Raw genomic sequence first — 24,295 nt, forward strand, 5'->3', positions numbered from 1 at the left:
TGTTAGTGGCTAGCTAGTTAAAATGGGATATTGTGATTTCACAAGACTGTCTTAGAAGTGATCATTTGAAAATGTTCAATTTGAAAAATGTGCACTTAGAGAAAATGTAAAAATAAAGTGTTGCATATTGATATTTATCTGTTTCTATATATATTTATTGTGAGAAATCATTAAGATGATCAGTGTTTCCACAAAGATAAATATCATTAATTATTAATAATAACAGAGTTAAAGGTAAATTGAGCAAATTGGCTACTTCTGGCAATTTATTTAAGTGTGTATCTAACTGGTAGCCCTTCGCATTAATCAGTACCCAAGAAGTAGCCCTTGGTTTCAAAAAGGTTGGTGACCCCTGCTGTGGGAACTCCTGCTGATGCCAATGTCAAATTGAGAAAGAGCGATGGTGTCAGTAAGCAAGTGGACCAGCATACCTATCAGTCAATGGTGGGAAGTCTACTGTATGCTGCAATGGCCACACGACCAGACATAGCTCAAGCAGTGAGTGCTGTGTCAAAGTTCAACGCAAATCCAGATGCTGCACATCTGACCGCTGTGAAGAGGATACTTCGATACTTGAAAGGGACAGTGAACTTTGCTCTCAAGTATGAGCAGTCAGACTCTGGAGCTTTGATTGGATTCTCAGATGCTGACTGGGCTGGAGATCAGGATGACCGACGCTCAACAACAGGCAACGTTTTTCTACTGAGTGGAGGAGCAGTGAGCTGGCTCAGCAAGAAACAAGCAACAGTTGCACTTTCAACAGCAGAAGCGGAGTACATCGCACTCAGTCAAGCCGCTCAAGAAGGAATCTGGCTAAAAAGATTACTGAGTGATCTCGGAGTGAAAACTATGTCCACAGTGATCCTGGAAGACAACCAAGGAGCCATCGCAATCGCGAAGAATCCTGTGAACCACTCCAGGACCAAACACATAGACTTTCGCTATCACTACATCCGTGAATGTGTGCAGAATGGACAAATAGAACTGCAATATTGTCCAACAAATGACATGAAAGCGGATATATTTACCAAACCACTGCCTAGACAGAAGTTTGAATATCTCAGAGGTGAGATTGGACTTTTCCCTATTTAGATAAAGTGGTTAGTTGTGCTTGACAGGTGTACGCCGAACGCTGCCTGATCAAAGCAAGTTAAAAAAGAAAAAATGTGTGAAAGAGTTTCAGTGAAATTATTGTAAACAAACTAAAAGAGTTCCTGTGAAAACAATGTAAAAAACAAAAATATTTTTGTTGTTGTTGTTTGACATATTATTGTAAAGGAGAGCACGGCTCTATAATATTATTTAAAGGCACTTTGTCATTGAAAAAACTAAGTGGGAGTGTTGTAATGCAGTAGTTTTTACAATAGATGGCACTGTTGTACTATTTATCATTTTCATTCCACTTTGTATGCACTTGCTCTCTGTGTGTTTGCCAGTTAATAAAAACTCTGCCGAAGAACACATAGTTCAGTCACAGACAAATAAAGTGCTAAACAAATAGCTACCTCGTGGCCGCCTGCCACTTCGGAGGTTCTTGGGCAGCAAATATTTCAGTCTTGTGCATACTAAATGAGCGCACAATAATTAGACCAACGTACTTTACAAATATACAGAATAATTTGACACAATATGACAAAATACCTTGTTCAGCTAGCTAAATGTTCTTACTGCTGCTGATGGCTCGCTCAAAGTCTTTTGCATGTCTGGGCGAATGCAGGTCTCGCAACCTCTAATACTAAACCAAAACCTTGCGAGAATAGCGGTGTAACAAAAGGAAATAAATTGCCCTTTTATAGTAAACAATATGTGTCTTATTTACAAAAAATCTAACAAATTCACAACCATAATAATTTTCAACAAAAAATATGAACCCTTAAAACAAAAATATTAAGTGTAAGTTTCAACGACACTTACAAAGCTATTCAATAAATTTGTGAACATTTAACATAAATCATTTGTCTTACCATAATCTGTGAGTTGGGTGTATCTGCTATCTACACCCTAGTTGGTGCGAGCGAGCCCGCCTTTGTCATAGTTTATGTTGACACATTTATACCCCCTGCATTGTAAACAAGGTGTTAGCCGCAAGCTAACGGGTTAGCAATGCAGCCAGTTTTCCCGCCATTTGTTGATAAACAAAACATAATTCCCAACGACGGAAGACGTTCACAGACAACCGGCATGCACACCTACGAGGGAATATAACACGGTAAAGGATACAAATACACTGCAAGGAAAATCAGAGCACAACAGTCGATCAGTGACAGAATAAACACGGCAGCCTCCATCTTTGATGATTTGCATTCCACCAGCAAAATATTACTGCCACCTACCGTGTGGGGGAGGTTTTACATTTTTCTTCTTTTAGTTTTCTGGCGGGTTGCAGCCGTAACTTAGAAGCTGCATACTGCCATCTACAGTACCGGAGAATGTAGCATGGGCTCGTCCCCCACTTATTAATAATAATAAGAAATGCATAGGCGCCAATCCACATTTCTGCCAATGGGTGCTCGGTGTGTGTGTGTATTAAAAAAAAAAAAAAAAAAAAGACGTTCAGTTAATATCCCATATAATTTGTGGCTTTATTATTTTGTAAAACGGACCTAAATCGCCACAAAATTAACTACAACAAGATTGATTTTTCAAAAATAATTTTAAAGATTGAAAGTTGCCATCAATCCCACGTGGGTGCTCGGCATTGTCCGTGGGTGCTCGGACCGAAGCACCCACGGGATCGTTGCCTATGAATAGATGTATGTGTATCTCAGTGGTTCTTAACCTTGTTGGAGGTACTGAACCCCACCAGTTTCATATGCGCATTCACTGAACCCTTCTTTAGTGAAAAAAAAAAATTTTTAATTTAAAATTCAAGAAAAAGTTATATGTTTTTTTACTGGTGCACAAAATGAACCGTGCATGAACATCACCTTGTTCAAAGAACAAAACCAACACAGTGCATGAACTCACAACAAATTACACACCTTACACACATTACCATGAATTGATTAACGTGGACCAGTTAAACAAGTTGGAAAACTTATTCGGGTGTTACCATTTAGTGGTCAATTGTACGAAATATGTACTGTACTGTGTAAACTATACTGTTTCATATAATGTATTCTCTTCCTTTGCAATCTGCTAGTAAAAGTTTAAATCGATCAATCAAACAACCTGCAAATCAGATGGAAAATTAGAGGGAACATTGTTTGGGGGTATCCATAATATGCCGATAGGGAGAAGTTTTTATTTACACGATAAGTCGGATGTGTCTTTATCTCCGTGGCGGAGGTTCCGCCGAACCCCTGAGGCCGACTCACCGAATCCCTAGGGTTCGATCGAACCCAGGTTAAGAACCACTGATCTATCTGTTGTGTCCTGGGCATGACGTTAAAGTGCATCCGGCAGTGGAGGCTCCTCTATGGGGTCTTGGGGCACTAGGAGGTTAACCCCTTTACTACTGTTACCCCAGGTGGCCCTTGGCAAAGGCCTAGTACCATGACTGCCCCCTAGCCAGGGATACGGGGAAGACCTCAACAGCGGAGCAGGCGGAAGACGGTAGATTTAAGAACTACCACAAGGGCTGCAATGGCGGAAGAAGGCTGCAGCAGAAAAGGGTCCCCAGTCGTCTTGGACTCCATGCCACTGGACCTTGACCCGATTCTGTCAAGGATCGTGTGGTGACTGTCTGTGCACCAGTTTCCCCATGTAAAACAAAGTCACGCACAGGCATCCTCCATAAAGGGATACACCCCTACCAGGAGAATCGTCATACTCGTTCGAGTGACCGCCGATGATGATGATCTATCTGTATCTATCTAACTGTGCGTTTCCCACCTAGGCCTTCAGTGATCTCCGACCTAAATGATTACCTCTCAAAATACCATAATTGATGTCACCACATGATAATTGCTGGAGAAATACTATACAGGAACACATTTATACCCTACTGGGCATTGAACAACAGTATACAAAACGGGTTATTTTCTGGCGCATTAAAAATCAATTAAAACACATCAGCAATTAAAACATATACCCTAAATTTCTCTGCTTGGTTTATGCAACTTCCGGTCAATCAAAGTACACACTTCTCAAAGATATATCAATTAGTTTGATCTTTATTACCTCTTGTGTAATTTATTTGTATCCCATATTTGTTCCCACTACCGCACCTTAAATTGGAGTCCTTAATCTCGTTATATGCAAATATAATGACAATAAAGTCAAAAAATAAATAAATAAATAAATATATTAACTGCTCTGACCACATGATGGCGACAAACACACATGTAACAATGTTAATTAAATGACAAGCAAGACACACTTTAACAACAAAAGTTTACAACTTCCGGTTGTAACAGAACAGCTACTGTCAACAACTTGTGATCTGATTGGCTATCGCAACTGTCTCTCAACTCTGTGTGTTCTCAAATTAGAATAGAATAGAATAGAATAGAGTTTTATTGTCATTATTACAGTGAACAGGTTCAAAGAACAACGAAATTGGAGCAGATCCCCTAAAGTGCATACACAATAATTTGGTAATATAAAGAGTAAAAAAGGATAAAAAAGATTTAAAAAAAGAAGATATGTATCTATATATATGTATATATCCACACCATTGGCGTTGTTAGGCCTATTTTAGGGGGTCTCAAGTCCCCCTAAAATGTTCTTAAGCCCCCCCTAAATAATTTGGTGTTAAAAAGAAAAAAAAAAAATCTTTTTTTTTTTTTTTTTACAAATACATGCCGACATATTCATTATAAAGTGGCCCGAATATGAGTTTAAATAAATAATCATATAACCTGTCATTATTCACTCAGATTCCCCTCACTTCATAGCGTAAGGTAGAGAGCCCCTTTAGTGCGTCGGTATCCAATCCATTCCACTTGTTCATATAGAAAATGCCCACATCACTCAAAATCCAGTCCGCATTTTCTCTGCGACCTTGCTTGCGGTCCTGCAGGTGTACGAAGCACATTAGCACACAGCACTGCAGAACAAGAACCTTGTGTTTGCAATTGTAAATAATTTAGTTTTTAAGTTTTGTGTTTCTTGTAGAATCTATATAAAGTAATATACATTAGCCCAGGGGTCACCAACGCGGTGCCCGCGGGCACCAGGTAGCCCGTAAGGACCAGATGAGTAGCCCGCTGGCCTGTTCTAAAAATAGCTCAAATAGCAGCACTTACCAGTGAGCTGCCTCTATTTTTTTAAATTGTATTTATTTACTAGCAAGCTTGTCTCGCTTTGCTTGACATTTTTAATTCTAAGAGAGACAAAACTCAAATAGAATTTGAAAATCCAAGAAAATATTTTAAAGACTTGGTCTTCACTAACTGACAAAGAAACAGATAACAGATTTGGTGTCCAGTTCAAAGTGTGACATGATTTATTTAAAAATTTGAGAGTTGACTTTTGTATTTTACATGAGTTATTATTTGTACAAACATGGTGCAAAGTAATTGATGATTTGTTAAAAAATGTTAGTGGCTAGCTAGTGTAGTGGATTGTCCAAAGCTTAAGCAGGCAACAAAAGTAGTTTAGTACAACAAATTTATTTACCCATTATCAGAAGTGCAGGTTATTATGGCCGTGCAGACAGACCACATGTTACTCCGGAGTAAACAAGACACACACAAGCCAAAATCACTGTCGAGTTCCGGTCTTCTGCCATTTTTTATATGTCTCTTGTGCGTCATTGTTTGTTATCTAGTGCGTCAATGTCTTTTTGTTTTCCCTATCTGTTCCATAACAACTCGAATCCTTTAGACAGTCAACACATTCTGTAGACAGGTTGGCACGACTTAATATTCACTTTTGTCCCACTGGCACAGAATAGAAGAGAAATTAAATGAGCGTACATTCTTGACAGACATGCAATATAGGTCAAAGGTCAGAAATTCTACTACATACCCGCCTTCCAGGGTCTTAAGACCCTGGACCAAAACAATTTCTGATGTAGACCACTAAGTTAAATCTCTACCACAGATAGAGGCAAAAACCTCAATGTTTTTATACGAGGCAAAAATTCCGTCTATGACCCTCCTTCAGAGCGATCGCTGTTACCAGCCTGCAGTAAAACCATCTCACAGAACACAATTAGTGGCCTACCCTTTGATTTAGTAAAGGAATAACAAATACTTTGATCATGAACATCATTGAACATAAATAGATGAATGTATATAGACTTATGACTGTAAGACATTTGCAAAAATATTTTTCCCGACATTTGCAATGAATGTAGTTACCAATATTGTTAATTATCAATTGATTTTGAACACACAACTGAATTTCGTATGAGTCCATGTTCGATTAGTGCTCCTATAGATGGCTCGGTGGTGCCTCAGGCTGATGGCCTGCCGACACCTCGTTGGGCTTTTGGCTGCCTTGGTGAAGAAAGAGATCCACTCAAACAGTCTGTCTCTGTCTCTTCTTGGGGTGTGGTTCAGTCCATTGGGCAGACTGTTCAGTGGCCGGTGCGTGCTGGCCGAAATTGGGGAAAACTCAGGTAGAGTTGGAGCTGTGGGGGCTTTGGGGAAGGCGGGGGCAGAGTATGGGGCGTGGGGCTTTGGTCCAGGCCCTCGGCTTGCTTCAGACCTCCTCGCTGCTTCGGCACTCCCGACACTTCTTTCCACAGCTGCTGGAGTCCCGGTGGACACATTGGCTGGCAACCTTAGTTGTTCTCGTCATCGCTGGCAAGGTGTTGTCTCTCCTCTCGGTTCCTTCCAGTCAGGTATCGGGTGTTGGTCCTGGATTGGCTTTGACCGTGCCCCTCTTAGCGAGTGCAAGGGAATCTGGAGTGGCTGCTTTCATCCTCAAATCTGCACAGAGGAACTGGCACACAAATTCTACATTTTGCAAACTTACCATTTTGGTCTCATGGTCTTTCCACCTTCCTAGGAAGCTGTTGGTCCTGAGAAGTGCTGATCTTGTGACTGAAGACGATAACCTGTTTTCTTAAAATGGGTGCCGTTGTTTGACCTAATCTTTTTGGGGAAACCATGTCGGGATATTAGATCTTTCACAAAACATTTAATTACTGAATTGGCATTCTCCTTTGAGGTTGGGGTTGCTTCCGCCAACCACTGCAATTGTCAATCTAAATCATTACGTTCCTTTATCCTTGTACTGGATTGATCATATCGATTAAATAAAACCTCAAAACGCTCAAACTTGACCCAATCCAAACTCACCTCCCCCCTCTGTCCCTGAAACAGGGACAGTGTTAGTCGTAGTAATAGTAATAGTAATAGTAGTAGTAGTATTAGTAGTTTCAGAAACATCCAAGAAAAAGAAAAGGCAGCTGATAGTCAAGTGCAGCAAGAACAGAGGCGGAGGACAGGTCATGTTTGAGGTCACTGTTCGCTTTTGCAATAGTACTTTGATATTTTACAACACCTAGTGAATTATTGTGGCCTCAATAATTCACTAAATAGTTGTATTTAATTTAGTCTATCTATGATGGGACAATGCACAGAAACATTAAGTTCAGAAACAGATATGTTCTGTACCAGATGATATCTAAATAGCTACTTTCCATCTGTAGTCCCTGGCTACCTAAATTAAAGGGATCCAAAAATCAAGCAATAAAATTATGACACTAATTAATCATAATTTATATACATTCATAATAATCAATAATTAATCAAAAATAATCATACTGTAGCATGTAATCAATTTTAAGAAAAGTCACCAAATGCCCCTTCATGGACACATACTTAACATACAATACAACCACACCTTATTTACATCATCACACAAAGACAATACATGCTCTTGTTCACATCTGTCATCATTCATAACAACAACCAAGCTTTTAACAGCCATACCTCACAATTTACAACAAAAATGCTCTCATAGATAAATATAATACTCATTAAATTGATGTGTCTACATAATGCCCATCTTAGTGACCATGTGAGCAGCCTTGATTGCTCCAAAGCCACCTTTTAACTTCAAATTTTCTATTCCTTTTGTTACAACGTGGAGAAGGCTAACTGGTCTGTACATGTTCTGGTCTTCTTTATTTCCTGCTTTATGGATTTAATCATAGTAGCAGTTTCTCGACGTGGTAGGGAAAGTGTTTTCCGTTATTGATTTATTCATCAATCGTTGTTATACGAGCAATAATACAATCCTTATATGTTTTTAGGAAGATAGTGTCCAACCCATATATATTTCTCTAGATCGTGAGTCTGATAATGCAGTGAAGATTTTGTTTAACTTTGTTTCATTTGTTAATTCTAAAATTAGTCCATCCTGAATAAATGACAATTATTTGCACTGATTTTGAGGGACTTTTTATTCAGGGTTTGTACAGACTGGATGAAATGTTCATTAAAATGATTACTTATGTCCAGACTGTCTGCGACAGTAGCGCCGTTGATATTTAATGCTGTAGTGTTGTTTCTTGTTTGCTCTCTTCCCGTAAGTTTGTATCTGGTTTTCCATAACTCTCTATTGTTCCCTTTTGCAGCTTTGATTAATTCTAAGTGAAAGTCAGCCTTAGACTTCCGCATAAACATTGTAACTTTGTTCCTCCAAACTTTTAAATCATACGATCTGTATTTAGACCTGTTATAATTGCTCTTATGAGAGCTGAGTCCTCATGTCTTTATTAGAATCCAATGGTATTTTTATTTTAGCACTCTTCTTTCTGGTTTTGTATTTGTGTATTTACAGATGTTCTCTTTGATTTTTGTCATCCAATTGTAATTCTAGTAGGGCTGCTTATCATTTGTATCATGTAGAAGCCGTTTATAATATCCTTAAGTTTCTTTCTACGTGTTTTATTTAACCAGTCCAGCTTAACGTCCCCCATGACGTTACTTCTTTCATAATATGCTGTTTGAGGATGTCTGAAAATGAATCAAGAAAAATGTCTTTAGCTGTGGTCGGTCGGTATACTACAATAACCTTCAAATACATTTCTGAGGAAAATGTAATTTTAATTTCAACATACTCAAATTGATCTACTTTTAATGTTTTCCCTTTCATAAATCATAATTCCTCCCCCCTTTGTCACTCGATCTGTCTTTTCTGTAATCTTGTCCCCCGGGACATTAATTAGAACGTAAAGGTGTTGTGGGTTTTAACCATGTCTCTGATAGACAAGGTAATCCGGATTAGAGTCTGACAGTAACTGCTGTATTTGTTCAGTATGTTTCCTGTGGTAGAAAGTTTAATAATGCGGACACGTTTGTTACTGAATACTTTCTACAGACTTCTGTCTCTAAGCGACTTTGTGTATGTAATAAGCAACTACAATTTTTTGATATGCTTAAATTTGTTATTTTAGCTCAGCTGTTGTATAGCTGCTAGCTCCTTGTAGCCTACAGCAGGAATGTCCAAATTGCAACCAATAGCTATGTTTTTAACAGACAACCGAAATAATTAAAAATGTGGTATTAGCGTATCGGTTCAATCAGCGGCAGCTACACCCTGTTTTATCATTTGACCTAAATTTTTGGTTTCGTAGGCAGGACAGAGGGAACAATGTGGGTCATTAGTTGTCCATCTTACACCATTCTAATTGTTGTAAGGATAGTTCACATGAGCGGCCATACCTTGAGTCCCACCATATATAAGAGTCAAAAGGCTCCTATTATGAGTCGTCTAATTGGTGATCATACACTTTGGCGGTTTGGGTGGCAGGACACACGGACGCACCTCAGTCAGCCAGTGCTAGGACAGTTGGAGCAGTCCCCGTCCTCCACTCGTTCCTGGGAGGCGTCCCCAGTAGTTGTCAGCTGATGTCGTGCTGTCAGGCAACATCAGGAAGTTCCTTCTGTGCGGTATTGAATTGTCAGGGCACAGTTCGTAAGCAGGTCATTACAAGGTGTGTGCAGGTTGACCACAAAGGAATGCTTCAAAGATTGTGTTGAACATTGTCCGTTGACACTTATGTCCAGCAGGGGTCTGTTTGTATCCTGCTGTTCGTCCTGCTGTCACACCTGTATTTTTTGTGAGCATGTTCTGGCTACAACTTTGGAGCTTGTCTTGTTCAGAGAAGTTGGCAGTCCCCCTGTTGCATATCCTTTCCACCCTCGCTTGACCTAGCACAACCGTGGCTACCACCCAAGTCCGTCTGTATGGTTTTACGTTTTGTTGAGGTTTTTTACTCCAGAATTTGGAACTCAAAACATGTACACCCATCGTTTTCATATCCTCTCGGTTAGTTCAATTTTGCATATCACGTTTTTAAAATTACAGTCTTAACTATCCCATTAAATGCTAATCAATAACCTTAATTCAAAGATTATACGTACTACTTCATGTGTATTTAAGTACCCTTTTAATTCACTTAAAGATTATCTATAAGTTAATTTAAACTATCATTTGTCTATCAGTAGCTGCGATCAAGCTGTCATGCTTGCACTCTGACCTCCCGCTGTGCGTGATATTCTCCAAAACAAAAGAATGTTTTTATTCACGTTTCTCCTTATCTTTCAGCTAAATCTTTTAATCTTTTAACTTTTAACGTCCGCACTGTGTTTATTTTTATTGTCTCCATTTTAATTTTGCTTTTATTTTCTTTCATTTCACTTTGTTGCATGAAAAACGCCACACAAACAAAGCTGCCCCGCCTTGCCTTGCCTGTCTCCGACTGGTTATCCAACCTAGTCACAACAAACACACAAGGCCATGCTCTAAGCGCCAGGCCTAATCACACTTCTCCTTTTTAACACTTTACATATCGGCTCTTATTCTAATTATTAATGTAGGCTGTTATTTGTAATTATTATTCAACACTATTCACAGCAAACAGTTGTAAGTTATAGTTATTCGCATTATACTCTCAAAATCTATAGCTAACTGACAGCTGTTGAGATTTGGTTTGCCTCTTTCATCTCAGTGGCCTAGTGGTTAGAGTGTCCGCCCTGAGATCGGCAGGTCGCAAGTTCAAAACCCCGGCCGAGTCATACCAAAGACTATAAAACATTTGGGAGCCAAATCACCAAAAAATGATTCCCGGGCGCGGCACCGCTGCTGCCCACCGCTCCCCCCACCTCCCAGGGGCGATCACGGGGATGGGCCAAATGCAGAGGACAAATTCCACCACACCCAGTGTGTGTGTGACAATCACTGGCACCCCAACTTTAACTCTAACTTTATTCTGTCATGCCATTATCCTCTTCTAGCTCAACATCCAGAAGTATGGTGTACTGCAATGTCTAAATAAAAATATAAATTACTCCAAACTAAAAATGTCAGACTGCACTTTAAAGTTACTTTTATTAAATTAATTTCCAAACTAACCACCACCACAGCAGACATCTTCCTCAATCCTATCCCAAGACTCCCATAAATTAAAAGTGTTTCACAACAGTGGTTAAGTAGTTATTTTAAGTAATAGATCTCAATATGTAGAAATTAATAAGACTAAATCTTTACCAGAAAGAGTAACTTGACAGAGTATATGAACTAACTTCTTGAGAATAATAATTGATCATAAATATGTTGGAAGCCACATATTGAACATATTAAAGAAAAATATCCAAATCCATTGCTATTCGGTATAAAGTAAAACACATGCTGAATAAGCAATGTCTGCACATGTTATATTATTCATTTATTTTTCCATATGTAGTATTGTTTTGAAGTTTGGGGAAATGTTTATAGAAGAAATATAGACCCAATACTTAAACTTAACAGGCTCATTTCAATATTACACAAAGCATTATTATTATGATCATACCAATCCATTTTTATAAGTCATAATGTGTTAAATGTTCAGATAATTTAATTTTAAAACAATGGCAATTATGTTTCCGAGTAAAGAACAACAGCCTTCCAATTTGTATTCTTAGCTTATTTACATTATGAGGAGAAAACTATCATTTACGGGGGATATTGATTTTTAAAATAGGTCAAGTAAAATAAAAATAAAAACACAAATGTATTTCAGTTTTAGGAGTTAAATGATGTACCATCCTCAGTGATGAGCTGAACACATGTAGTTTTTTGTTATGGTTTTGGAGACCCTTGAAAGGTAAAGTTTTTTGAACATTATAAAATATAGTAACAATTACTTTCATCTTTTAACGTTGATGTTCCAGGTAATTTAATGTTCAGTAAATGTATATCATAGGCCAATATAAGCTTTGGCTTCCGCCTATTCTTTTTTCGGTCATTCTTTTTCTTTTCTTTTCTGTGTGTAAATGTGTATGATTGTTAATATGTCTAATTTACTATTAAACTGCTCACACAAATTGGTTGATGGTTGATTATATGACCAAAATAAACATATTTCATCTATTCATTCATTATCTATCGCACTCATAATTTTATTCCATTTTGCATGTAATTATTCCTATTGATTTCTTCCCATTTCACTCAAACAACTAAACAAACAAACAATCAAACAAACTTGCAGCTAACCACAATCAACAGCATACCATTTACGAATACCTTCATTTGTCACTTTCTCATCTTTTCTTCACTTTCGTTTTCCTTTACAAACAACATCCTGTATCCATCTCTTCCTTACACTTCACACAATGTTTCTATTTTCTGTTCTCCTAAAAAACATTCACATAACGTAAGGTTATAAACATCCTTTTCCCATATTTTCTCAAACCATCCTCTTCACCCTCAATCTGTTTTTTCACCTGCTCTCTCTTCCTCTCTCTCTCACTTTCTCTCCTTCTCTCACAATACAAACACAATAATCCAAAATAATCAGTCTTATAAAATAATTTTAGCTTTAGATATGATTTAGGGCAGTGGTTTTCAACCTTTTTTCCCAGTAAAATAAAAAAATAAAATACAGCATAATGTCATCATTTTCTGATTTATTAAATTGTATAACAGTGCACCATATTGCTCATTTGTTGTGGTCTTAATTGACTTATTTGGACAAAAAAATATAAGAATAACAAACGTTTTAAAAATTAAACAAGTGATTAAATTATAATAAAGATTTCTATACATATAATCAATCATCAACCTTCTTTGGATATTGTAATAGAGATCCATCTGGGCTCGTGAACTTAATTCTAAATATTTATTTTGTTGAAGAATTATTCTTCTATAATTATATTTATAAAGGATTTTGAATTGTCGCTATTTTAAAATATTTAAAATCTCAGGTACCCCTTGGCATACCTTCAAGTACCCCCCTTTTTTGTCCGGGCGGAAACACCATATCCTCCTTTGAGAACTACTGGTTTAGCCTATAAAAAATCCTTTGTCTCATACATCATTAGACTGTACAACTCCTCTTTGGGGGGGCTAGGATGACAGGGAATGCAAAACAATAACAGTGCAATACTTTTTTATATCATGGTCGTTAATGCCTAGTTTCTCTTATTTTACTGTTCTATTTTTATTCTCCTTGTAATATTTTTCTATTTTGTTTCCATTTATACCCCCATTAGTTACTGTTTACTTTTTACTTCTTCTTCCTGAGGGAACTCTCCTGAAGGAATCAATAACGTTTTATATGTCTATCTATCTATCTATTACTAACCCGAGCACAATTCATGACGTCATGCTCATCTTGCAGACAGTTATTTCCATTTTGTTTTATTCTCTATTTGTAATTCTACATGCACCAATGTCACATAGAAATTTGCTTTCTTTGTTATTTATTTACATTATTATTTCTGGTTTACTTGCTGTCTGTTTACTTAAGTTCTCATATTTTGGTCTGCCTTCCTTCTGATTAGAATTTGTTTAACGCTTCTCTACGTTTGGTTTTGACTATGGCGCTGAGTGTTGGCGCCTCTTTTCTGTACTTCTTCAGACTCTATGTTTCACAGTTTGCACAGATGCCCTTAGATGTTTTTAGAATATAAATGTAACTTTTATTTTATTGTGTGTTTATTCCTAAAAAAAAATTAAAATGTCAATGTATAATCAATTTATCTTTATAAAATTTAAATTCAATATTATTAATTTATTTTTTGTATAACTATTAATTCAAAGTTACAATGTGTCCTATTCTATGATGTGCGTGTGTGTGTGTGTTTGTCTCAACTTCCACACAGGAACTGGATGGATCAGATAAGCAACAAGGCTGTTCAATACAGTATATTACACACATAATTAATGACTAATGAATTTAACAATGCTTCAATGTCCCAGTCCAAATGTATGTGTTGATATTTAAATGTTTATTTATTCATATACAGTATATTTTATTTTTCCTATTATCAAAACCAACCTGTCAGCCTTCTCTTCAGATTTGAGTACAGCTGTCCACTATATATATATATATATATATATATATATATATATATATATATATATATATATATATATATATATATATATATATATATATATATTTTTTTTTTTTTTTAAACTAGCTCAATGCTAATCTAATCCAATGCTATGCTAACTCAATGCTAACCTAGCTCAATGCTATGCTAACAGTGTCACACCTCTTCGGCCCACGCCTCACGCAGCTGTCACTCACACAGCCTCGCCACTTCTGACACACTCTTATCTCAAAATGTCTCCCAGCTGAGACTCCTTTTTTTTTTTTATATATATGCGTCACACAGTCACTCGCACACAGAGAATTTACCAGCGAGCAAGAGCCTTTTTTCCCGTACTCAAAATCTCAGTGTGTAAAACAACTGTAATATCGCACAGTCACAATCACCAGTATAGTTAAAAACAAATTCAAATGACTGGAATTCACTCGCAGCGCCAAAGAGGGGGAGCTTCCCTGCTTAGGCTGCTGCCTCCGCGATCCAACCTCTTGATAAGCGGAAGAAAATAATTATATGGATGGATCATTCACTCATGTGTTTTCTGTACATAACTTTGTCTATTTTCTCACACGCACACACATTTTGGACAATTTCCCAACTTTTACAGATAGCGGGGCTGTGAGAAAAAGCGTGAAGGGAGGTTGGGAGGTGAGGAAAAGGAAGGGGGGGGGGGGGGAATTAAACCAGATAAGAAACCAGGTGCTACACAAAAGTTATTAAATTACGGAACGGGCATAAAAAAAAGTTAATAAAAATATAATTTTATCTTTAATTATTAGGCAGAGAAGGCCTTGCTGGCCCTGACGGCCCACCACTGGTATCTATATATATATATATATAAATGCAGGCACGTGCACACATAGGGCCCTATGGGTGCTTGAGCCCCTGCCCTTTTTTGCCTCGTCTTAAAAAGTGCCCTCTGCCTGTGTGTGTGTGTTTTTTTTCTTCTTTAAACAACATTAATAAATTCCTGTCAGGGATGTAAAAAAAAAAAAAAATTCCACTTTTTCTTGTAATACGAGGTTGTTTGAGCCTGCCGCTTCGGCCAGAGAGAGAGAGAGAGAGAGAGAGAGAGGGCGAGTGAGTGAGTAAGTGAGAGGAGAGAGAGAGCCAAGTTACTGCGCCCCTGAGACGTGACAGTGGAGCAACTTGAACCTGTGAGTTATGTTATGGTCTAGTCGCCGTCCACTTATTCAGCATCTAATATGGGTAATATTTCAGAAAAACGCTGTATTATTATATTATTCAATGTGTCAGCTTCTGTTTTTGCCGGACGTCGGAGCACGGTGCATCAATTGAGCACGGCACATCAATTCCGCACAGAGCAGAGCGGATCGTGCGGGACAGGAAGTAGTGTACAAAATAAAACACCGGGTTAATTTTCAAAATAAAATGCACTGTGTTTACGGCGGATCACATTTCTCTCACAGTAGAGGTTTAGATATAAAGTTTATTGTGACTTTGCTATTACTGTGTGGGTTAGCAAAATAATAATAATAATAATAATGATAATAACAACAATAATAATAATGATAATAATAATAATAATAATTATTATTATTAATAATAATAATAATAATAATAATTTCAGAATTCTGGGGATATAAGATTTAGGTTATCTGTTAGGAATATTACCATCTGTATTTAAACTTGATTCATGTTGATTATGCCTGCAGCACAATGCCAAAAAAAGAAAGGATACAGAAAAGGAAGGAGAAGGAGCGCCAGGAAGCAGCTAAGGGTAGCAGACCTCTTAATGCATGGCTAAAATTGATGATTTCACAGCATTTCATGGAAGCCCTGAATTTACATTGAGGAGCATATTTGGGTATGGGTGGCCTCCATCCTACAGCCCTCTACTGGCCCCTGGTCCATATTTTTGGCCCTGTATTGCGTTTCAGTTGTTTAGTCTGAGCATTAAGTGGGAAAGACCATAAGTTACAACTTGATGGTGTTTTCATCAAGTTAAGGGAAGAAGGACATATTTCACATTGAAGTTTTTTCCATTTGGGTATTTATTTTTGTATTTTTTTTCAAAGTTCATGTTGCACTGTTCAATGTTCAATATTAAAGTGCTTATCTTTAACAATACATAGCCTAATAATAAACCACTGTTTTGTTGCTTTTCATGTCTTCCAAGCCTATGATAATGTGAATTAACTCACTATGACAATAATTTGTTGACACAAAAGAAATGGCAATCACTTTTACCTACAAAGGACACACAGCTAAGTAGTTAGCTTCCTATTAGCAAATTTAATTTTACATTAATTTCCATATTGTGTAAAGGACCAAAAAAAAAATGTCTGCCCTTTTCTGACTTTGAGCCCCTGCCCCTCTATAATCATGTGCACGTCCCTGTATAAATACATACTATGGAGGTTAATTTGTGTCTTTATTACGAAAGCTAATTTTGACACTGAACTAATGTAACTGAATGTTTTGCGTACAAATTTGTGAACTGCTGACAATTTAATTGAAACAAAATCTCAGCAAAATGTGTGTGTTTAAAGATTCAGTGTATAAAAATTCAGTGTTTTAAAATTCAGTGTATAAAAATTCAGCGCTGACAAATTCCGCATAGAAAAATTGTATGACTGAAGCAATCGATTCTGTCCCAGAATCAGCCAATGAGATGTCATGTGTGAAGTCACATGACACGGGTCTTGTTGTTGTTGTTTGTTTATTTTTATGTACATGTTTGACTGTCTTCATGGGGTGTGGGTGTTATTTCTCATTTTGTTTTTAACTATGTAAAGCACTTTGAGCTGCATTTTAAATGTATGAAAAGTGCTTTATAAATAAAAATGTATTATTATTAGTAGTAGTAATAGTACCCTTACAATCACTCCAAACCACTTCAATAATGTAAATAACTGTGTCCCTCAACTTACCTCTTTTTCAGCCAACATTTTTTTATCCACTTCTTCCTCCGTAAATCTTGATACATATTGACGATGACCCGCCCTGCTATACTTCTGATTGGCTCAAATGAAAAATGCTCAAAGCCAATCAGAAAGAAGGGGCGGTCTAAGCATGCCCGCCCCCAAAGTGCCAAAACGAAACATGACAGCGCACAGACCGAGACGGCGCATGCGCAGAAAGGCACCGCGCGCGCGCAAAAGGGTGTCGCGCGCACGAAGTGGAGAATCAGCGCGCGATAACAGTTTTTATGCGCTTGGATTTTTGGCACTAATGTGACGCCATAGTATGTCTTGTGTTTTGAAGCAGCACATTTTTCTGCAGTAAATTTTTCAGCACTTCATTTTTTTACACTGAATTTTTAAACACTAAATGTTTATACACTGGATTTTAAAACACGGAATTGTTAGACACACGCATTTTAAATAAATAAATGATAAATGGGTTATACTTGTATAGCGCTTTTCTACCTTCAAGGTACTCAAAGCGCTTTGACAGTATTTCCACATTCACCCATTCACACACACATTCACACACTGATGGCAGGAGCTGCCATGCAAGGCGCTAACCAGCAGCCATCAGGAGCAAGGGTGAAGTGTCTTGCCCAAGGACACAACGGACGTGACTAGGATGGTAGAAGGTGGGGATTGAACCCCAGTAACCAGCAACCCTCCGATTGCTGACACGGCCACTCTACCAACTTTGCCACGCCGTGCCCTAACAATTTCTTTTTTCAATTACATTGTCATCAACATTCAATGCAAATTTCAGTGGGAAAAAAACTTTGATAATAAAGACAAATTAACCTCCACACATACACACATAAGATCAAAACATATCCATATATACCTATATGTTTAAATCACACACACAAACCTATACAAATATTTCTAAGACCACTGGCCATAATCTTTACATTCTGTCAAATAGTCCTGTATCTTTGAGGTATTTAATATTATATATTTACTGTAACCCATTTTGCCATAGTTCCTAATATAACTATTTTCCAATTATTTCCTCCCTTACTGATCTTTTCCTTTGACTTCCGTCTCTCTCCCGTATACTTCTTAAAAAATGTCAAACCTGTTCGCGGCCATCTGTCTATGGAGTTCACCTGCCGATAGCGGCCACAAAAATCTCCCCCGCAGGAAAAAGTAGTGTTGTATACCTTGTCTGTAGCGGCCATTTGTTTAACGCGGCCACTCATTTCGCATCCCAAAACAGTTTTTGGACTCCGTATAGAGGCCACCGATATCAAAATTTGCCGTACCAACGTCCGTGAAATTTCATTCCTTAAGCGGGATTTGCGGGCAGCCAGACCAGTGAAGCTCCCAATAAACTTTGCACAGCTAACTAATCCCCAAAAGTCTGGCAAGAATGGCTTCTTATTCACGTGAGCAACAACGAGCAGTCTCAAATTCAGTCGCACCGGTCAAGCTTAGAAAGCAAGCAAAATTGTATTTTGGAAATGCTTTACTACAATTCCGGATACATGCACACATACATAAGTACTTGTTTAAAGGTCAACATGTACGGAAATTGAAAATGGCAGCCAACCTGCGTATAGTGAATGTGAATTATATTTATATAGCACTTTTTCTCTAGTGACTCAAAGCGCTTTACATAGTGAAACCCAATATAAAAGTTACATTTAAGCCAATGTGGGTGGCACTGGGAGCAGGTGGGTAAAGTGTCTTGCCCAAGGACACAATGGCAGGGACTAGAATGGCAGAAGCTGGGATCGAACCTTGAACCCTCAAGTTGCTGGCACAGCCACTCTACCAACCGAGCCATACCGCCCCAGTGGACAGCTGTCTTTAGCAGTCACTTTCTTTGTTTCCGTTGAGTGGTCACTATAGACAGGTTTGACTGGACTATGTTCTACTTCTTCAACTGTTTTACATGTCGCACACTTTTCTGTTTGACATTTTATTATTATTTTATTTAGCAGTGAATGATTAAATGGTAATCTTCTCAAAGGCAACTTCTTCTCCTCCTCCACCTTCTGGTTCTTCTCCTCCTTCTTCTCTTCCTTCTTATTGTTCTCCTCCTCCTCTTTGTTCTTCTTCTCCTACTCCTTCTTATTCTCCTACTCTTCCTCCTCCTTCTTCTCCTCCGTCGTCTTTTTTTTCTCCTCCTCCCTTCTCTTCTTTTCCCCTCCTTCATCTTCTCCTCCTCCTCCTTCTTCTCCTCCTTCTTCTTATTCTCCTACTCCTCCTTCTTTTTGTCCTCCTTCTCCTCCGCCGTCTTCTTTTTCTCCTCCTCCTTCCTCTTCTTCTTCTCCTCCTTATTTTTCTTTTCCTACGTCTTTTTCTTCTTTCCCTCCTTCTTCTCCTCCTCCTCCTTTTTCTTCTCCTCCTCCTTCTTCTTCTCCTCCTCTTTCTCCCCCTCCTTATCCTCCTCTTTCTCCCCCTCCTTATCCTCCTCTTCCTTCTTCTTGTTCTCCTTCTCCTCCTCCTCCCCTCCTTCTTCTCCTCCTCCCTCTCCTCTTCCTTCTTCTTGTCCTTCTCCTCCTCCTCCTCTTTTTCCTTCTCCTCCTCCTTCCTCTCTTCTTCCTTCTTCTTGTTCTACTCCTTCTTGTCTTCCTCCTCCTCCTCCGTCCTCTTCTCCTCATTTTTCTTCTTCTCCTCCTCCTTATTCTCTCTTCTCTCCTCATCCTTCTTCTTTTCCTCCTCCTACTCCTTGTTCTTCGTCTTCTTCTTCTGCTCCTCACCCTCCTCCTTCTTCTTCTTCTCCTCCTTCTTCTTCTCTTCGTCATCCTCCTCCTCCTCTTCCTTCTTCTCCTCCTCCTTCCTCTTCCCTTCAACTTCCTCTTCCTTCGTCTTCTTCTTTGTTGTTTTAGGGTGGATGCATGCTGAACAAGTGAACCCCCCTGGATGCGAATGACCTTAACTACTGACTTACAGCAGTGATGTCATACAGGTTCAACACGGCCCGTGAGATGAGTTTGCAAAAAAACAAAATAGATAAATAAATAAATAATGCACCACTTCTACTGTATGTACCTCATGGCCTACAACTAGGGATAGGAATCAAAAAACAGTTCTTGTTCAGAACCGGTTCTCAGTGTATCCACTCCTAGGCATTGCTTGCCATTTTGTCAAACGGTTCTCTTATGGATTATTGCAGGTGGGGATGACATCATTACGCAATGTGCGTAGTGACGTCTGGTTGCAAAATGGCGGCTCCTGTTTGAAACAAGCACTAACATTTTACAAGAAAAGATGGTAACAAAGCTACTTGTAATACTTATAAGGCTGCTAGTTCATCAAGAACTAGAGATGCTGAAAGATATCAAGACGCAGCATGCAATAATTGTAAATGAAAGTCGCGTTTTTAACCGTTCCTATTTCACCCCAGCAGAGAGTAACGCGAGTACGTCATCTGAATACAACAGGTACTAACTAACACCGCCTAACAAGTTAGCGCTATATTTGTTAAGTTGAAATGAATGGCTTCTCATTTAGATGAGCATGACGAGAAACAGATTCTGACTGGCAGCGAGGCGGGCAGCACTCACTCCAGTTCACGTCTGCCGCTAGACGAATGTCACCGAGCAGCGACTAAGTTTGTGGTCAAAAGCTTGCATCCATTTGCTGCACTAGAAACTCTTAATTTTCGGTAAGTGAATGTTCAATTGTAGTCAGAGAAAAGTTGAATGTTTTCCTCCAACAACATTTTCACTCAGTCATTATAACACATACAATTAGAATATGGTGTAAAAGTCCATTCATGTCAGCAATTGATTTCAAATGTCAAACTAGTACGTGATATAAAGTACATGCAAAGTGACATATGGCAAGCCTTTATGTGTTATTATTTTCATCATCATAGCTTACAGTTTTTGAAACCTTACATTTTCTGAGATTTTCAATTCAAGGTTTTCATAAACTGTAAGCCATATTCATCTAAATTCCAACCAAAGAAGCAGGGCTGCAGTTTCAAGAGCCCAAGTTCTCAGGGGCCGTACATCAAAATGTGGATGTTTCTTTAGAAAGTACCTCTGTAGATTATATTCCTTTGAGACTGTTTACATATTTACAAAGTAAACACATCGGCTTTCACACTGCACTGTAAATAAATTCATTATTCTGCCCTCGCTACTGGTTTTCAGCGTGTGCAGGTAGACAGATAGTTAACAGCAGGAAGAAACAATAGCTAAGTTTTGTTGATGATTGATGTTCCTTCTTTGAATTATTTTTCTTCCTCCGTTTTATTTCTTTATACGTCTTCCTTTATTTATAAACATTACAAAAGTATGTGTATGTTTTATAAATAAAATAGGTTTAGTGTTAATACACACAGCAAACATTGCACACATACTTTAACACAATTAGACCTAAGGTGTAGCTTTATCGCCTTCTGATGGCCAAATTGAGTGCCACATGTATTTAAGCAGTTTTGAATGCTTGAGTTAAAAACACGACCACGAATACAAAAGACATCACAAAGTCATCAATTTCAATACATTCATACTTTGTTGTCCAGTCGCTGTCAAAAGTCAGATTTTTGCAATTTCTTTAGATTTTTTTCAGAGTCGATAGTGCCATCTTCTTCTACTCACCCACTGCTGCTTCATTCTGACACTTATGCCTAGCTGTTGCCCCCTGCAGAATGGTGGGAGTACTGGATGCATGAGCAACCCTATTTGGGTGATGTTCGGCGGGCCAAATTAAAAGCTTTGGTGGGCCGGATGTGGCCCGTGGGCCGCCGGTTGAATAGGTATTCACCACTCCTACTGTATTTACCTCAAGGGCGGCACCACTAGACACACCAAAAGAATTGGAATCGAACATATTTTCAACATTAACACACACACATTCACTATTCATTATTTGTAAACATTGTTAATTATTCTTTGTAATTAAGATTATTTGTGCCAATTTGACAAATTCAAGACCTGCACTGAGTGAGTCCTTTCAGTCCAATCGTTGCTTCCAGCTGTGCCTCAGTGGTAATACACAAAAAGGAACTTAATAATCGGCCTCCCTCTTTCAAATAGCAGGCCTGAAGAATGCTTAGTAAATATTTGAATCTGTTATCACTTCCTACAGTCGAGCAAAACAATGACAGGTGAAGGTCAAACTGCCACAACAACACAAGGTGGCAGGAAATATTTTAATAATGACTAAAACAAAATATGTTGTGGACCAAAAATCAGTTCATATTGTCTACTGCTCGCAAGTGTTACCATATCTGAGTTATTGTTCAGAAATATGGTAAATAACTACAAAAGTACTTTTAATCACTATAACCAAGAACGTACAACATTTCTTCTTCTGCGAGAAATAAAACATTAAGGAAAATGTCAACTTTGAACTTAAAGAGTTAATATTATAGATATTGTTCTACATTAAAAAAACTTCCTTGTGGTCTACATAACATGTAATAGTGGTACATAGGTCAAAATGTTGCATATATGATGTTTTACAGACCATCGTTGGCACACATTTATCATTCAAAGCGCATGTTAAAAAAAAAATCACATATCGTTAAATACAATCTGTCAAATTTCAATCATATAGGACCATTCCTCAATTCCAAGATGGCTAAAGTCTATATGCACGCCATGATATTTTCCACATATAAATTATTATTTCACAATTTGGACACACACAACAGAAACTGCACTAAAACCCATTGTGACGGACTCAAGCCGCCTCGTGGGCTCCATGGACCATCAAATAGCGACATCTCTGAGCAGTTTGACGTTTGTTTCATTTTTTCAAACAAAACCTCAGTCCCGGTCGCTTTTCAGCTCATCTCCTCCGCTCGCTCGCTCGTCGTCTCGGGCTCTCCTCCTCTCTCGCTCGCTCCGCGTCAGCTTTTCGTTGGCTCCTTCCAGCCTTCTTCTCATCTCCCTCTGCTGCTCCCCTTTTTTTCAGCGAGAGGAGATTGGATGATCGTGCCCAGGTGCGCGGATCGCACACCTGGGCACGATTGCGGTGTCGCTCCCGGCGCGCCCCGCCTCGCCACTCGCTCGCCGTCCACGCCTCCTTGCCGCCATCTTGGGCCGGGCCCCGGCATTCCCTGCCTTGCTGCTCGCTCACCGGCCCCGCCTCTCCACAGTCCTCCATCGCCAAACGCAAGCCGGGATTCCGACCGGCTGCGCGTACTCCCCCCCCCCCCCTTTTTTCCGAGGGAGCGGGAAGTGAGGACGGCCAGGTCCCCCTGTGGCCCCGATCTTCTCCTTTTCTGTGTCTTCTTCCTTTTCCGCCTGTTCTTTTTTCCCTCTTCATCTTCATCGTCTTTTCCTTGGTGTTTTTCTTTGTCTTCTTGGTCTTTTTCTTTGTCTTTTTGGTCTTTTTCTTTGTTTTTTTGGTATTTTTCTTTGTTTTCTTGGTCTTTTTCTTTGTCTTCTTGGTCTTTTTGGTCTTTTTCTTTGTCTTCTTGGTCTTTTTCTTACATTAATTACTGATATTAGAATTGTATATATGTATATAGTCACTGTTGTTTTCCAGATTACTTTCCTGTTGAATGGCCATTCAACTTATTGTGTGTATATATCTGCTGTCCCTCACAAATTGTTTAATAAACGGTCTCAACCAAGCTGCAATTTGAGCTTTGCCTTCTCTCTCCAAGTCGAAACCCTAGTCTTTTGGTTCTTAGCCCATAAAACCCCATATTCATTGCATTGATTTGTTGCACGTATAGGTTACACGTGTGTGTCAATTAAAACCACGCCCACCAACTGGCGTGCAGTGCACAACGTGCTCAACACGTCAGACTGTTGTTACTCATCAGGCAATGGACCGTGATGGCAGCGGCAGTTTCAACACAGGGGCTCGGTGGTCGCAAACGTAGAGACGACACATGGGTGTATTTTAAATATAACCCAGCAGATAATAAAACTGAGTGTATTGTGAAGGAAGACGGTGACAAATGTGGCCACAAAATATGCGGAAAAAATACGACCAACCTTAAGCGGCACCTTAAGGCTCGCCACAAGGATATTTTTTCGAAGGTAAGTTACAAATGCTGTTAACATAATCGATAAATGTCATAGTAAGCTAATACATTAGCACGTTTTCCACATACTCCTGGCGCAAATGGGCTGCTAACTTCAGGCTAAAGTTAGCTTTTGTTACGCTAACGTCAATTCATTATGTGTGTGTTACTTTAGCAGCATGTTTAGCCATGTTTACATTCAG

The 24,295-nt window shown here is 38.7% G+C and overlaps 1 protein-coding gene across 1 annotated transcript; it reads left to right on the forward strand.

Moving 5' to 3' along the window:
- Nucleotides 1–441: 441 nt before the first annotated feature.
- On the forward strand, nucleotides 442–1,092 carry LOC133636375 (uncharacterized). The gene has a single exon (XM_062030368.1). The coding sequence runs from the start codon at nucleotides 442–444 to the stop codon at nucleotides 1,090–1,092; it is 651 nt and encodes a 216-aa protein (XP_061886352.1).
- Nucleotides 1,093–24,295: the final 23,203 nt, after the last annotated feature.

The sequence above is a fragment of the Entelurus aequoreus genome, linkage group LG20 (assembly GCF_033978785.1).
Source record: "Entelurus aequoreus isolate RoL-2023_Sb linkage group LG20, RoL_Eaeq_v1.1, whole genome shotgun sequence".
NCBI lineage: Eukaryota > Metazoa > Chordata > Actinopteri > Syngnathiformes > Syngnathidae > Entelurus > Entelurus aequoreus.